This window comes from Coffea arabica, chromosome 8e (assembly GCF_036785885.1).
Source record: "Coffea arabica cultivar ET-39 chromosome 8e, Coffea Arabica ET-39 HiFi, whole genome shotgun sequence".
NCBI classification, from domain to species: Eukaryota; Viridiplantae; Streptophyta; class Magnoliopsida; order Gentianales; family Rubiaceae; genus Coffea; species Coffea arabica.
The window spans coordinates 33,652,355-33,667,766 of NC_092324.1; the positions used below are offsets into that span (position 1 = coordinate 33,652,355).

The 15,412-nt window shown below is 34.1% G+C and overlaps 1 protein-coding gene across 1 annotated transcript; it reads left to right on the forward strand.

Moving 5' to 3' along the window:
* The first annotated feature begins 214 nt into the window (after positions 1-214).
* LOC113704690 (TMV resistance protein N-like) lies at positions 215-11,089 on the forward strand. Its single transcript, XM_027226565.2, has 9 exons — positions 215-502; positions 2,297-2,359; positions 2,699-2,812; positions 3,080-3,127; positions 3,239-4,780; positions 7,242-8,328; positions 8,444-8,719; positions 8,848-9,936; positions 10,080-11,089. The coding sequence occupies exons 5-9, from the start codon at positions 4,251-4,253 to the stop codon at positions 10,704-10,706; spliced, it is 3,609 nt and encodes a 1,202-aa protein (XP_027082366.2). The 5' UTR covers positions 215-502; positions 2,297-2,359; positions 2,699-2,812; positions 3,080-3,127; positions 3,239-4,250; the 3' UTR covers positions 10,707-11,089.
* Positions 11,090-15,412: the final 4,323 nt, after the last annotated feature.

Consider the following 15,412-nt stretch of genomic DNA (forward strand, 5'->3'; position numbering starts at 1 on the left):
CAACAACTATTAGAAGGAAAAACAATTGTTTCATGAAAAAATAAAAAAAATGCTTAAAATTGGCGTCTAAAAGAAGCGGCAAAATTGTCCCAAATCCCAAATTTTGCAAGATACCTTAACGATTCATTGACCCATCTTTCTCCCTCACTCTCCCTCTCGGCCCTCTACCAATCTACCCCCAAATTCTAATCTAACACTTTTATTTTTCATTTACCCATCTCTTTCCCTGACTCTCTCCCTCTCGGTAGTCTACCCTCAAATTGTTTCTCTCTGTCCTCTGTTCTCCCAATCTCTTTTCTCAGAATTTTCCTAAAACTCAATGCCGGCTCTCACTAACTCTCATCCTCCCAATCTCTTTTCTTTTGATTTCTCAAATTTATGTTGATTATGGTGGATCCTAACTCAATATCATGAAGTTGCTCCGAATTCTGTTGATTGCATGTTGGTCGATTGAAGGATTTTAGGACAATCATCACTCACTCTATTGTGCTTGAAATTAGAGGTATGTTTATATACTCATTAATTCCTATTAATTAGATGTATATTCCTCCATTTTGAATGTCGACTTTATCAAATCCAAAGGAACAAGGAGCAAAAGAGGCTTGATTTTTGTTGGGCATTTTGCTGCAATCATTATTAGCTTGTACCCCTTTACCGTTTTGATCATCAAAATTCCATAGCCACCTGATAAACCATCCATGAGAATATTGGCGTCCGACCATGAATCCGCTTCTTGATATAGCACTGGCAATTGTGGATTTTCCATTACTAGATGTAGCGGTACCGCTGGAATTTCTTGCTGGGTTTGTATCTGGGGAGAAAAAAGGGATTATGGGCAATCGAATATGTTAATAAGTTAGTTAATTAACATAATAACATTTATATGGTTGAGTCAGACTGTAGAGAAAAATGATGAAGCAACAAATGACATACCACCAAATCTTTAAGGTGTTCTTTACCGAAAGAAATTATAAAAGAAATAGCAAACCAAGTCTTTGAGGTGTGTAGGCTTCTGAACAACGAACAGCTTTATCTAATTTTCCTTTCTTGTCTTTGCTTTTCTTTTTTTTTTTTTTTTCACAGAACAGCTTTGATTCCGAATGGTGCACGAATTTTATTGTTTTGGCTTCATGCAGTTTAGTCATTAGTGAACTTCTTTGAGAAAATACAGCGGCAATCTTTGTTTTTGGTACGATATATATAGTGGCAATCATTGGTATGGATCTTAGATTCCTTGTCTGGGAATCTTATGTCCCGCAAAGTTAACAATATGTGTTAGTTTCAGAATAATATATAATCTAGAATAGTATCTTATTTACATGATTAATGTTGGTTATGGTTTCAGGTACTCCTCTTAATCTCACTTCAAGTGAGTTAATTATTCTCGATTAGGTATATAGTTTTACTCAAATGGGAGCCTTTCAATCTTTTCTTGCAATGTTTCAAGGAATGGGCTTTTAGGTTCAGAGCAGAGCTCATGTTGATAGAGGCAAGTTGCTCTATGTGATGAAATCAGAGAGAATTTGAGATGAAAATGAGGATTATTGTGGGCTCATATAGGGATTCAAAGTGTTGAAAGTTTGGTGCTCTGATATGTGTTTTCTTCTCTTTTTTTTTCTTTTTTTTTTAAAAAAAGATACATGATATAATTTAAACAAATAAAACATTTTGAAACTAGCGTCCAAATACATAAGATATAATTTAGAAACTTTATATTTGAATGTAAGTTCTTAAGACTGGGTGAATAATTATCTAAGACCAGAATTTGTTTGTCCGAGAACATATAGTCTAAGTTTCAACAAAATAATACTCTACTCTAAACTTATCCCTTTTCATAATTGGTTCTTTTTCATGAGCCTTCATATAACAAGCCCCGTCAATTAGGGAGTCATTATTGTTTAAAAAAATCAATATCTATTTGACTATCTGTCCAGATTGGACTTTCTTTCTTCAGTCCTTGTTTTCTGTTTCTCCCAGGTTCAATAATTTGCATTTACTATATTATACTGAAGTTGCATTTGGTGCCCTTAGCAGTGACGACAAAAGTGAGAGTTAACACATCATCTTTCAATCATCAAAAGTCAAAACAAGTCCGGTTCAATTTGCTACGAATAATAGTAATAACCAAATACTAATTCGGAAACATCCAGCTCCCTCCATGGCTTCCTCGACCTCTAACTCTATATATATATATAGCTGCTTGGGATCTTCTTTCTCCCAATCATTTCTAGCAGTAGCAGTTGCAACTTCAGAGTGAATTTACTCAAGGTAGTTGCTTTTACTTTATTTTGGACAGGTTTATATTTGCTGGTAAGTATTTGACGGAGGAAAAGTGTTAGACTTTGGTATTCTTGAGCAGGTACATTACTTTATTGGTCTGGTTTTATACGTTCACATGTCTGATCAGTCTTGTTCTAATTTGCTTTTGAATATAGCAGTTGGTTATTTTAGTTTTTATCTCATATAAAATGCATTATCTCATATAAAATTATCTCTGGCTATGCCTAATGTAGATGTACCATGTTATAATTTTGGAACAATTTGCATCTTATGTTAGCTAGTGATGTTGTTTAAAAATTTATTTAGTTCTTCTTAATTGCTGAAGTTTCATTTTTACATTAAATGTGCTGAATTTTAGTTGTAGATTATAACTTTATTAAATTGATTAAATGTTACATGAATTGAGTTTGTTGTTCAGGCATAGCTAGGACTAAGAAAGGAAGAAATTCCAGCACCAATCGACTTATTGATGAACCAATTGATAAGCATATGGAAAATCAGTCTATAAGAGTGGAAGAGCTTCATAACACAGGTATTAAGAGTATTTGATATTTTTAAATATATTATTTAGAGCAAAAAATGGTCATAACTTATTGAATCAATCAAGAATCACTTCAACATCATCTAATCATATGTCAACCTCAAGTTCCAGTCTTAGACCTCTTAAAGTAAGTTTTTTAATGCATTTGTTTAGTATTGGCAGTCCTCTTTGCTTGATACTGATATGATATTTAGGCATGTTTTGCTATTACAATTTGAACGTGATGAGCATTTGATTAGGCCTTATGTGCCTTTGCAGACAATTGCTGATTCAATTGGTACTCCTATAGCTTGGCCAACAAAACTAGTATGTTTTTCCTTTTCTAGCTTACAAATTAGGTTAACTATTAATATCTCATATGTTTGTCTCATTCGATAATTACAATAGATTTTAATACATAATATACTTATGCTATAGGTAAAAATTTGCGAAGATTGATGTGCTGAAATTCAAAAGTGGACAAGGTGTTGCAGCATATGGATACTTATCCATTTATAGGGAAGTGCTCTAACTGTAAAAGGACAAAGTGTTGCTGCATATATTACAAGAAGTTGGTCTACTAGCGGTTTAGTTGATTTTAATTTATCTGGTACTATTTAGGTGAAATCGTGGCCAACAATCAATAGGACATTCTAGCTGTTTCATGAATGTTAAATCAAATATTATGTTTTTTTTGCAAGGATGAAAGTTTAATTGGTTGGTTGGAAAACTACTAGTAGTTATGAGTACTTTAATTGTAATCATTGATTATGGTGATAATTTGAAAGTGATTTTTCAATCAAATATTGTTGGTTTTTGTCATTGAATGTGAGATGTCCAACATGAATGTATGATTATATTGATATAATAGGGATGTTATATTCACAGCAGTACTGTGGCTGGGCATAAAAAGGAAAAAAAAAATACAGTCTATTGAGGCACTTGTAATTGTTGTGATAAGGGTTTTTCGTAGTAGAAATTTTCTTGTTACACAGCAGGTTTTTGAGGTATTTTAAAACACCTTTAAAGGTTAATATAGAGGCATTTGCATGCCTCAATAACAGCCATTTCTTGACAAATACTACTATCTCAAAAAACGGACTGTTAAGGCATTTTTAAGCGTCAACTTAAAGTTAAGATGGCATTATTTTGTGCCTCTAAAAAGTTGAGATTTTGAAAGTTGAATCCCAATTAAGGCATTTTTTGGTGTAAGCATTATAACCTTGTTTTGGCACTTCTAAATGTCTCAATTGTTTTCTATGTCGTGGCACTTAATTGTGCCTTAAGGAGCTTTTGTGACATAGGTTTTACATGGCACACTAAGTATGTGCCTCAAAAAATTAAGTGCCTCAACAAAGTGTGACTTGTGACATTTTGATGCGCCTCTATAAGCGGCTTTTCTTGTAGAGGGGTAAAGATTGCCCTCATTTTCTTTTTCTTCCACTCCTAAATGGACTTGCGAAGTTTTGTTGAGCAAGAAATGAGAAACATTGCCTCTTCTTCTTCTTCTGCTTCCACTCCTAAATGGACTTATGATGTTTTCTTGAGCTTTAAGGGTGAAGATGTCCGAAAGAGCTTTGTCGACTTCCTCTACAGTGCTCTGCAACAAAAGGGAATTTACACCTTCAAAGACGACGAAAAGCTTGAAAGAGGAAGATCCATTTCACCCGCACTAATCCAAGCCATTAAAGAGTCAAGAATTGCAGTTATAATATTCTCAGAAAATTATGCCACTTCTTCATGGTGTTTAGAGGAGCTCGCAGAAATCGTTGACAGCAACCATGTGTTGGGACAAACTGTTCTGCCGGTTTTTTATTACGTGGATCCAACTGTGGTACGGAGACAGAAAGGCAGCTTTGGTCGAGCTTTTGTCAAACATGAAGACGAAATAGAGGACAAGGAAAGGATTCAAAAGTGGAGAGCAGCTCTTGGTGAAGCTGCTTCTATCTCTGGCTGGGATGTTCCCAACACTGCTGATGGGTAAATTCACTAACTCTGATCTTTAAAAATATGAACTAGCATCCCTTCTTTTTGGACAAATAGTTGGCTATTCGGTTAAGTATCATTTTTGAATTGTAATAACTAATAAGCTGTTAGCTTCTCTCTCTCTCGGGTATTTGTTTTCCTATGGGTCATTGATCCTTTTCTTGGTGCTCCTTTTCTGTCGTTCACTACTCTATCAATTTGGCTGTTTAAGGAGGATTGTTAATGATCTTGGCTAAAAGAAATTAGATCTGAGGTTGACTTGACCAATTCCATGGCACCAATCCTTATACTGAAGTACCAATCAAGCACCTCCAAGGTTATTTATAATTTATTTCTTGACTGTTTTCCTCTAGCACTCAGTTTTCTTGGAGGGGTTTGGGAAGGGGAGAAAACAGGATTCTGGACCATTAACTGATAAATGATGAAGCCAAATAAATAAACACACATAAATCTATAGAAACAATCAAGAAAAATGATAGAGGCAAAGGAATTTCTTCAACTATTCAAAAAGCTGCGCTACTGACGGTACAAGGAGGACAACATGCAAAACGAAAAAATAAAACCCAATGACGCAGAGGCTATCATTCTCCTATTGTACCCTACGGACTTGTACACTGATTAGTACAACTAATATGGGATTTTATCCCATGTGACCACCCTTATGTCCTAACAATGAAACCAACATTACTAACCAATAAACTAACACCACGCGGCTAACTAAACTAACCAATTAATATTTGCTTGGTTTAATTTCTACAATAAATAACTACATCGATTTCTCTATCAAATCAATTGTTTGGTAATAAAGACAAAATCATACAGAGAATTCAGTAATAAAGAATAGTGACGACCACACAAAAATGTTTGGTATCTTTTCTTTTCAACTGGTGCTAGATCAATTTTGAGGGTTCAACTTGAAATTGGTCACCTGTTTTCATGCAAACTGCTGGTAATGGAGCTCAGAGGCGGCGATAATTGTTTCTCGTTTTCGTCAAAAGGATAATCTATTATCATGAAGTGTCTAACGCCTGAAATTTCGCCAAAGCAGTGTTTTTTTTTTGGGTTGAATTTTTGTTACATGCATTAGCACGTTTTCAGAGAACGTACTCTATACAGAGAACGTACTATATTTTGACTATTTTTGTTACATGCTTGTCACACCTGAATTTCTGCAGCTCGTCATTTTGTATTCTGTGGGATGTGTGTCAATAAAATTGCCATCAGTTTTAACTTCTCAGTGAACCGAGCAAAATTATTGAGGCATAAACAATTGAGTTAAAAAAAAAATTAAATGTATCTCTTTTTTAGCTTGCATTTTAAGCTGACATGTTGTTCCAAGCTTTAGCTTTGCATATAATCAAAATTAGATATGTATCATGTGAATGTATTCATGCTTTCACTCTGGCAGAATTTGGCTAGTGCTATTTTCAACTTTTCATTTTAGTTTTAGAAGGATCCTTGCCTTCATTCTTGAGTTTATTCTAAGAAGGATTATTTCATGCTTTAAATTGAATTATTGACTCTTGTCATTTCTTTCTGGTTAGATGCTTATAAGGTTATGAAACAGAAATGAAGAAATAACTAATTGATGTCTGCATTCCTATTAGGAGTTAATTGTACACAAAAGAAGATAAGTAGCAACCAGGTGACTCAAGTCCGAGTGTCATATCATGTCAAAAAATGGAATCCTTCTCATTTTACTACATGAAATTGTTTTTAAGAACTTAGCACGCGCGTAATGAGTAATAAGACGATATTTGAGTAAGTCAAAAACTTTATACTTTAACAGGTCAAGCGCTATCATCTGTCATCCTTGGTCTCTCTCAGTATACATATGTTGTCTTTGTCAACGTTTCTTTACCATGAGTATTCACTTTCATTTCAATTTTGGAAAGGTTTCATCCATGCTATCTTCTCTTATGCATTTGACATGTTTCCGGCAATTTCTTTATTGTTAGTCTTTCTTTCTAAATTTTCTTCTTGTCACCTCTTCTCAGTTGGCAATGGTTTTCCTCTGCCCCCCCCCCCAACCACAAACAAAACACAAACTCTGTAATTCAGTTGTTACAGTTCTGTTACTTTATTTACCATCCTTAGTAGTCTTTGTCTCGTTGATATCTGTTCTTCTATTTACCAATTTTCCAAGGAACATATTTTTCTGCTTTCCGTGTACTGTTATTTTACTAGTAGCATCCTCAATACTTGTGATTCTGAGGCCAACATAAGTATTGTATCAAAAATAATATTGACAACGTATACATGATGACAAACAATGATGTTGCTTAGCACTGAAGCATACATTAGATTGAAGTATCTATCTATCTGCTCTGTAGGAGCATTTATTAGTTTTTTTTTCCAAATTAGCATTTGTTAGATCTATCTATTTTGAGAATATGGTTATGCATCTCTCGTAAATGATCTTTTCTTACCTTTTATTTTCTTTTTCCATGCATAGGCATGAGTCTAAATGCATCCAAGAAATTGTTGGAGATGTTATAGCTAAATTGGGAAGAGTTATTGCAGTTGAAGAAAAAAACCAAGTTGGTATTGATTCTCGAGTTCATAAAGTAAATGCATTGCTGAATTTGGGGTCTGATGAGGTTCACTTTATAGGGATTTGGGGAATGAGTGGAATTGGTAAAACAACCATAGCAAGGGCTGTTTTTGACCGAATATCCATTCATTTTGAAGCTGCCATCTTTCTCCATGAAGTTAGAGAACAATCAAAAAGTCTGGAAATTTTGCAAGAGAAGATTCTTTCAAAAATTCTTTGCTTAAAAGATTTGAGGATCAGCAGTGCTTTTGAAGGGTCAAATATGATTAGGAGAAGACTATGCTATAAAAAAGTCCTTATTGTTCTTGATGATGTTGACCACCTAGATCAATTAGAAGCTTTAGCTGGAAAACATCATTGGTTCGGTGCTGGTAGTAGAATTATCATAACCACAAAAAATAAGCATTTGCTTGTTACACATGAAGTAGATAGAATGTACAAGGTGGAGTTATTGAATGAATATGAAGCTATTCAGCTGTTTAGTTGGTATGCTTTCAAGAAGGACTATCCTGCAGAAGATTATGAGGAGCTTTCAATTGAAATAGTGCATTATGCTGGTTGCCTTCCCTTAGGTCTAAAAGTTTTAGGTAGTTTTCTGTATGGCAGAGACATGGCTGAATGGAGAAGTGAAGTGGAGAGATTAAAAAGAATTCCAGAAGATGAAATTATGGAAAAGCTTAAAGTAAGTTTTAATGGACTCAGAGAAGTTGAAAAAGAAATTTTCTTGGACATTGCATGTTTCTTTAAAGGGAAGAAGAAAGAATACATAAGAAGAGTACTTGATAGTTTCAATTTCTATCCTGATATAGGCATAAAGGTTCTCATTGAGAAATCTCTGGTAACTGTTTCTGGAGGAAGGATTCTGATGCATTGTTTAATACAAGAAATGGGTTGGCATATTGTTCGCCAAAAGGCTCCAGATGAGCCAGGAAAACACAGCAGGCTCTGGGTAGCAGAGGAAATTTGTGATGTTTTGGCTAGAGACAAGGTAAGCGATCTTCCACTTCTAAGTTAATTTCATTCCACCTAGAAAAATATTCCAATTGTATATTTCTCGAATATTTTGTTCATGCAATTTCTCCTTTTATCCCATTTCCTGGCAGGTGACAGAAAATGTTGTAGGCATGTGGTTGGATCTGTGTACCCCAAAGGATGTACTAATTAATAATGAAGCCTTTGAAAAGATGAAGCAGCTAAGGCTACTCAAAATCAATAATGCTTGTGTTTCTCGTTGCCCAAATTGCATACCAAATGAGATACGGTGGCTTAACTGGCATGGATACCCTTCAAAATCCCTTCCAGAGAGTTTCCAACCTGAAAAACTCGTAGGACTCAAGCTGCAATATAGCCGCATCGTACAACTATGGAAGGGGATAAAGGTACCACCTTGAACTCTGATTTATTGTTGTTTCCTGATGAATCTTTCTTGAACCTATATGATGTCCCCCCACCCCCCTCCTCTCTCCCTCTGTGTCATTTTCTTCATTTTGCCAAAAACCTTTGACAGTTGCTGGACAAATTGAAATACATCAACCTTAGCTATTCCCAGAAGTTAATAAGGACCCCAGATTTCACAGGGATACCTAATCTTGAGAGATTGATCCTTGAAGATTGTTCAAGTCTTACTGAGATACATCCGTCAGCTGGCTATCTGAAAAGGCTCCAACTATTCAATCTGAGGAACTGCACAAGTCTTAGGAGCCTTCCAAAACAAATTATCTTAGAAAGTCTCGAAGTAATGATTCTCTCAGGATGTTCAAAAGTTGGGGAATTTCCAAAAATCTTAGGTGCTATGGATCATTTAAAAGCTGTGTATTTGGAAGCTACTGCCATAAAAGAACTACCACCATCAATTGAACACCTTACAAGCCTTGTTTTGTTGAATCTAAGCTACTGTAAAAGACTCGCAAGTCTGCCAAGTAGCGTTTGCAGATTGAAATGTCTTAAAGTTCTTATTCTTTCTGGCTGCTCAAAACTTGACGAGTTACCAGAAGAGCTAGGACATGTAGTAAGCTTAGAAGAGCTTTATGTTGATGAAACTGCCATCTCCAAACCACCATCCTCTGTCGTACTTTTGAAAAACCTAAAAACTTTATCTTTCAGAGGATGTAAAGCAATGGCATGTCGCACATGGAGAGCATTCTCGTCTTCTTGGTTGCTAGGTCAAAAAAGTCGAGATTCAACGGGCTTGGTTCTTCCATCTGTTTCAGGATTAAATTGCCTAGCAAAACTAGATCTTAGTGATTGCAATCTGTTAGATGGAGGATTCCCTAGTGATTTGGGGAGCTTATCCTCCCTGGTAGAATTAAATCTTGGCAAAAACAACTTTACTAGTATCTCTGCCGCAAGTATCAAGAACCTCAGTCGCCTTCAAACCCTTGAATTAGTTGGATGCAAGAGACTTGAGATACTTCCAGAGCTTCCACCGAGTATAGAGGTATTGTACGCAGATAATTGTACATCATTGCAGAGTGCAACTGATTTATTGACAAAGTATGGGAAGTTATACAGGGTTTCATTCAGCAATTGTTTCCAGCTGCTTCAGGATGAACAAACTTCCAGCATGATAGACGCAACCTGGAACCATATGCTAAAGGTATCCTTTTCACAATATAGTCCTTGCATCCAAAACTGAAAACTAAAACTGTTTGAGACGAAGTGACTACTAACTTAGATGTGCTTCACAAGCTAAAACTTTTCGCTATTTTGCTGAGAAAGACCTAACTTCTTGTGATGTAGGAACTTTTACTCGTAGATGATAACTTTAGCATCTGTCTTCCTGGAGGGAGAATTCCATCCTGGTTCACCTACCAGAATTGGGGGCCTTCAATTAGAATTAAGCTTCCTTCAAATTGGTACAGTGATGAGTTCATGGGATTTGCAGTTTGTGCTGTTTCTGATTTGATAACGACCACTTTAGAGTGGCGGGATTTGCTACAGAAAATTCCCAGTGTTCGTATCCAGTTTAATCTGATAGATCAGGAGGAGAAGATCTGCAACCGCATGTTCACCATAGGTTGCGGAGGAAGTGAAAAAATAATCAACTCGGAACATACTTGTCTAGCATATCTTTCATTTCATGAGATTTGGCTTCTGTGTTTTGATAAAGTACGCAGCCCAAATGACTGGACTTGCATTGAGGTGTCTGCTGATGTTTATAGCAAGAAATATATGGTTTTCAAAGCATGGGGAATCAGTCTTGTATACAAGGATGATGTTAGGCAGAATACTGAACTTTCGATGATCCCACAAAGCTCTGAGTTGGGAGAAAGGGGATTGTCGTCCAGTGTGCTTGCCAACGGATTGAAATCCATCAGAAAGAAAAGACGAGGTCGTGAAGGTTTTTCCAGGATTCCACCAAAATAAGTCCCATCGTACTAGGAACAAGAGCTCAGAAGGTCGAGGAAGGATGTAGCTTGGGTACATAGTTGTCAAGCAGCTGATTTACCAGTCATTTCTACTATCATAATTTAGTGGAAACAGTGGAACCTTGCTGAAGAAGGGAATAATGAGTCAGGACGGAAGAGATCAAAGTTGGAATTCCTTCAAATGTCACGTCTCCAGAAATGGGAAAAATGTGTTATTTGTGAACCGAATTACGTAGTTTATTATGTGTATCCAAAATATGATCTCCTTCTCTTGCTATTGAAAATTGTTTTTCATATCATCACATGATATTGCATCAAAACCAAGTTTCCTCTGTATTTAGCAAAATTGACGTCAAATTTATGTACTAAATTTTGAGAGTACTATTATCTTCTACCGTACAAGTGAAATGGCTTGAATTCGGGATTTATCATTTACACTCCTTTATTCAAACTACTGGATAGTGGTTGATTGCAATTTCCAAATATTCAGTTAGTTCCTTCTCTTCTGGAACCTGATTTATGCTTAAGTGTTTCTACGTTATGCTTTCAATGATTGAGAAACAATTGGAAAATCTCTGCAAGAGAAAACAGACAACTGAGTCATTCTATAGTTATTAATAAATTCTAAGTTGACAACATTTATTTGTTGCATGATGATTTAATCTTAACCAATAGTCAGATGCTGTTTACACAGGATCTTGTCTACTTTTTGGTTCAATCTTGCTCTTGGGCCTCTAACATGTTATTTCAAAATGCAAATCAAAATAAGCCTAAAAGTAATAAGAAGGTTAGAGAACAGTGCTGAAATCTAAAAACCAGCACTGGTTTGAAGACAACGCCTACATGCATCATGATTTTTACGTCGGAGCCCTATTTCCAGATGTTGTCCAAAACTGTAATAATAGATCAAGTCCAAAACATTGTTGAATTGAAACTTCTTATAGGAGAAAAGTTGCAATGCTTCTTTGGAAATATGGATGAGTTTAGTGTTCCATTAATTCTTTTGATAAGTGGGAATCGCCAAAACCAACGCATTATTGAGCACACAAGCAGTAAAGTCTTGATTAACCATAGTAAGGAGCCTAAATCATCTATGTATGTCCCTGATAAAATTGTTTGATGTAGTTGATAAATCTCGCATCGGTGTCAGGCCAACTATTTGAAATATGCAAAAGTCAACAAATTTAATTTAAAAAAAAAAAGAACTAGCATGAATAGTGAGCTAAACACAAGATTTAACGTGTTCGATTTAATAACCAAACCTACATTCACAAAAAGAAAACTCAATCTTTATTATGTGAGAAAACATTATAAGAATATAACTTGAATTCCAAATCCAACCATTGTATAGTCTCACCCTCCCCTCCCCCAAAGAACTCTCTCAACCCTTTTGTTTTATATCAAGAATGTCAATCTACCTATTTACAAAAAATATTATTTTGGCTAAAAACCAAATAACAATATGAAATAGCTGTTAATTCCTAAACTCATACAGGATAAGAAATAATTTCTAATTGTTAAACTTAAACAAACTAAGAAACTTGTCTGAAAAAAACTAAACCAATTTCCTAACAGATCAATCATTCACGATAAGGACGTAATCATAATTTTCAAATTCTAACTTTTAATGTAGTGTGTTTAGCCAAGTTGGTAATCAAAATAGCTTTCACCACTATCATAATGTATTATTGATATGCTCTCAGCATTTCTGGAGAAAAAACTTTAAAATATTGCGAGTTTTACGAGTCAAGTGTAGTAACTTGATCCAAAGCTATAATTAACTATGACATAAAGGATGAAGGGATTAAGTAGCTAAAGCAAGTAACAGAGAGTTGTACTCCAGTCCAATTGGTGTCGGGCAATTAAATCATTTTCCTTACGGAAAAAAGAATGCATATATCGAGTACAAGTACTAAACTGAGTTACTTTTTCAATACAGATAGTTTGAGATTCGAATAGCACTGGATAAAGTCAGATTTATAGATTTATTCTTAAGAATATAGTAATTACAAATTGATGTTGAAGAAAATTCGTGGCCAAAAGAAAATTCAAGATAAAATTCATCGAAAATGAATCGTGAGATATTATTGATTCCATTGCCAATATCTGATGATCAATATAAGTGCTGAAGTCAATTGGATTATCATTATTCCAAAGCATAAGAAAAAGAAAATCTAGAATAATAACAGAAGAAAAGTAAACAAAAAATGTGCCATCTAATTTATACAAGTGACCTCTCTCCCTGGTTTATTTCTTCTCTGGTACGGCCTTGATTAAATGCACGACACCCCCCTGAAATGTACATCGAGTTGTAGTTTACCCCTTACAACCTCTTTTATAGACACTGTGCTTGCCCTGATAATATACTTGGACAAAACTAACCTTGCTATATTAATTTTTTTTTGTTTTGCTAATCTTTTCCATTTTTTTTCTCCCTTTTCTTTTTCCTTTTATTTTCTTCTTTTTTTGCCTGCCTATTGTGTCAATAGGCAATTCTTTCCTTCCATTAGTAAACTACTTAAATTTAGACCCTGTTTGATAACTCAATTTAGCACTTAAATTTAATGAATTTACATCTTAACATATTCAAACGTATTTGAAAACAAAAAATAGAACATCTAAATTAATTAAGTGGCACTGAATTTTTTAGACAAAACTTGTTCAAAAAAATAAGTAATAAGCTATTCACTTATTAGTTAATGTAATATATATTCAAATATATTACATTTAGTACTTAACAATTTATTAATTTGAAAGATTTAGACACCAAATTTCAAATTTTAGTTTTCATATTTCAATTTTATCAAAAGCACACTTAATCTTTTAATTTTCTTTAACCCCTTTTTGTAATTTATTTATTTTCTAAGTTCACTCTTCATAATATGTCATAAACCTATACTACTAGAAACAATATATACCTTACATTGTAAAGATTTTTTTAATATATAAATTCAATGAAAACTAATTAAGCTTCAAATTACTCAATTGTTTACATAAACGGTATCACATTCACATTGAATAATTCTTTATTTAATCTTTCTATTTTATTCATATATATCTAAATAATTCAACTTTTTAGATGGAATAGACTTCATAATGTAGAAAACATACATCTTGTTATGATAGGAAGTTTCTTGTGAATTATAGACTTTGAAAACTAACCAAAAGCAAAGTACCATCAATCCTTTTTTTTTTTTTTTTTAAATAGGAGGTTTTGAATTTAGGATCTCTTATTTATAATTCCTCCCGCTGTACCACTCATCCCAACCTTCCACCGGTACCATCAATCTACTATGCCGAGTTAAACAAAATTAAAAATATTATTCCACACATATAAATAATCATAGCATGGGAGATAAAGAAAGAAAAAAGAAAAGAAAAATAAGTAACTAAAAAAATTGATAAGCAAAAAAGAAAAATAAAAATAATTAAGATGGAAGGGGTAGTTTCATCCAAGGATATCATGCATGAAGCAGGGCAAAGTGGCTACAAAGAAGTTGGGGGGAGGTGGGGGGTGTTGTAAACTGCAACTTAACCTTAAAGAAAAAATGAATTGAGGTCCGGTAAATAAGATAATTAGAGATTCACTAGCATATTCAATTAATCAGTGTACAAAGAAGGGTTGTTGTGTATCTTTCTTTGTCAATGTTTTTTATTTAAAGGAAAAGCACCAAAGCCACAAACGAGAAAGAAATGGTGGAAATCATAATTGAAAAGTCAAAATTTTTTATTAATGCCAATTTAATTTTAATTGTTAACTATTATGATTATTCATTGATTATATTAAATTTGCCTAAACTGAGAAACTTTTGGGACTCTATTCGTTTTGATCAAAATATTATGAACCAGCTTGGCTTATAGGCCAAATATCAAGTACCAATATCACATTTCTCCAAATAAGTAAACTTTTTTTTTTTTGGCAGTTGGAGGTCTTTAACCCAAGATCTCGTATTTACAATCCCTTCCACCTTATCATCCAACCCAACCTTCCCCCTAAATAAGTAAACTTGAATCTTATTACAGTTGCACTTTCTATATTCTAACTTTTACTTTCTATCCTAAATGATAAAAATATTGTCTATCAAATTAGAATTTTTCTAATTGATTCCCAATAAACATTCGTTGGTACACTTAAATTATATCTAAGTTATCATAGGAATGTGTACATCACAAATACTGCACCCTTTTATTAGACATTTCCAAAATTAACTTTCACTTTTGCCAAATATATATATATATATATATATATATTTATGACCACATTAAAAAGTGTCTACGAGGCACTTGCTGGTCAAATCCTTGAATTAAATACAAGGATTCGTCTATGTGATGTTTTAAGGACTCACAATGAGAAGTGAACCTAATGCTATTCTTTTGATGAAAGGATAAATTTCTTCTGAAAGTTTTGCAATTTAGGGCACCAAGTAAAAGAACGTATCAACATTTTTTTTTAAGTATAAGTAAGAAATCTCGAACAAAACCCTTCATTTACACTCCCTTCTCCCGTATCACTCAATCCATTCCTTTTCTCAAAACACCTATCAACATAATCATCTTTAGTGCAACATAATACTTTGTTTTTTTTGGTACTACTTACCGTAGTACAGTTCTACAGAGTTCTTATTTTTTTTCTTTTTACAAAAAATAGAAGTTTTCATTAACCTTCAAAGATACTGCTAATGGCTTCACAGGGTGTGGTGGAGA

Excerpts from the sequence above, each read along its gene's own strand:
- LOC113704690 (XM_027226565.2), top strand. The coding sequence starts at position 4,251 with ATGGACTTGCGAAGTTTTGTTGAGCAAGAAATGAGAAACATTGCCTCT. Across the intron at positions 4,781-7,241 it reads GTTCCCAACACTGCTGATGG|GCATGAGTCTAAATGCATCC; the intron begins GTAAATTCACTA and ends TTCCATGCATAG. Across the intron at positions 8,329-8,443 it reads ATGTTTTGGCTAGAGACAAG|GTGACAGAAAATGTTGTAGG; the intron begins GTAAGCGATCTT and ends ATTTCCTGGCAG.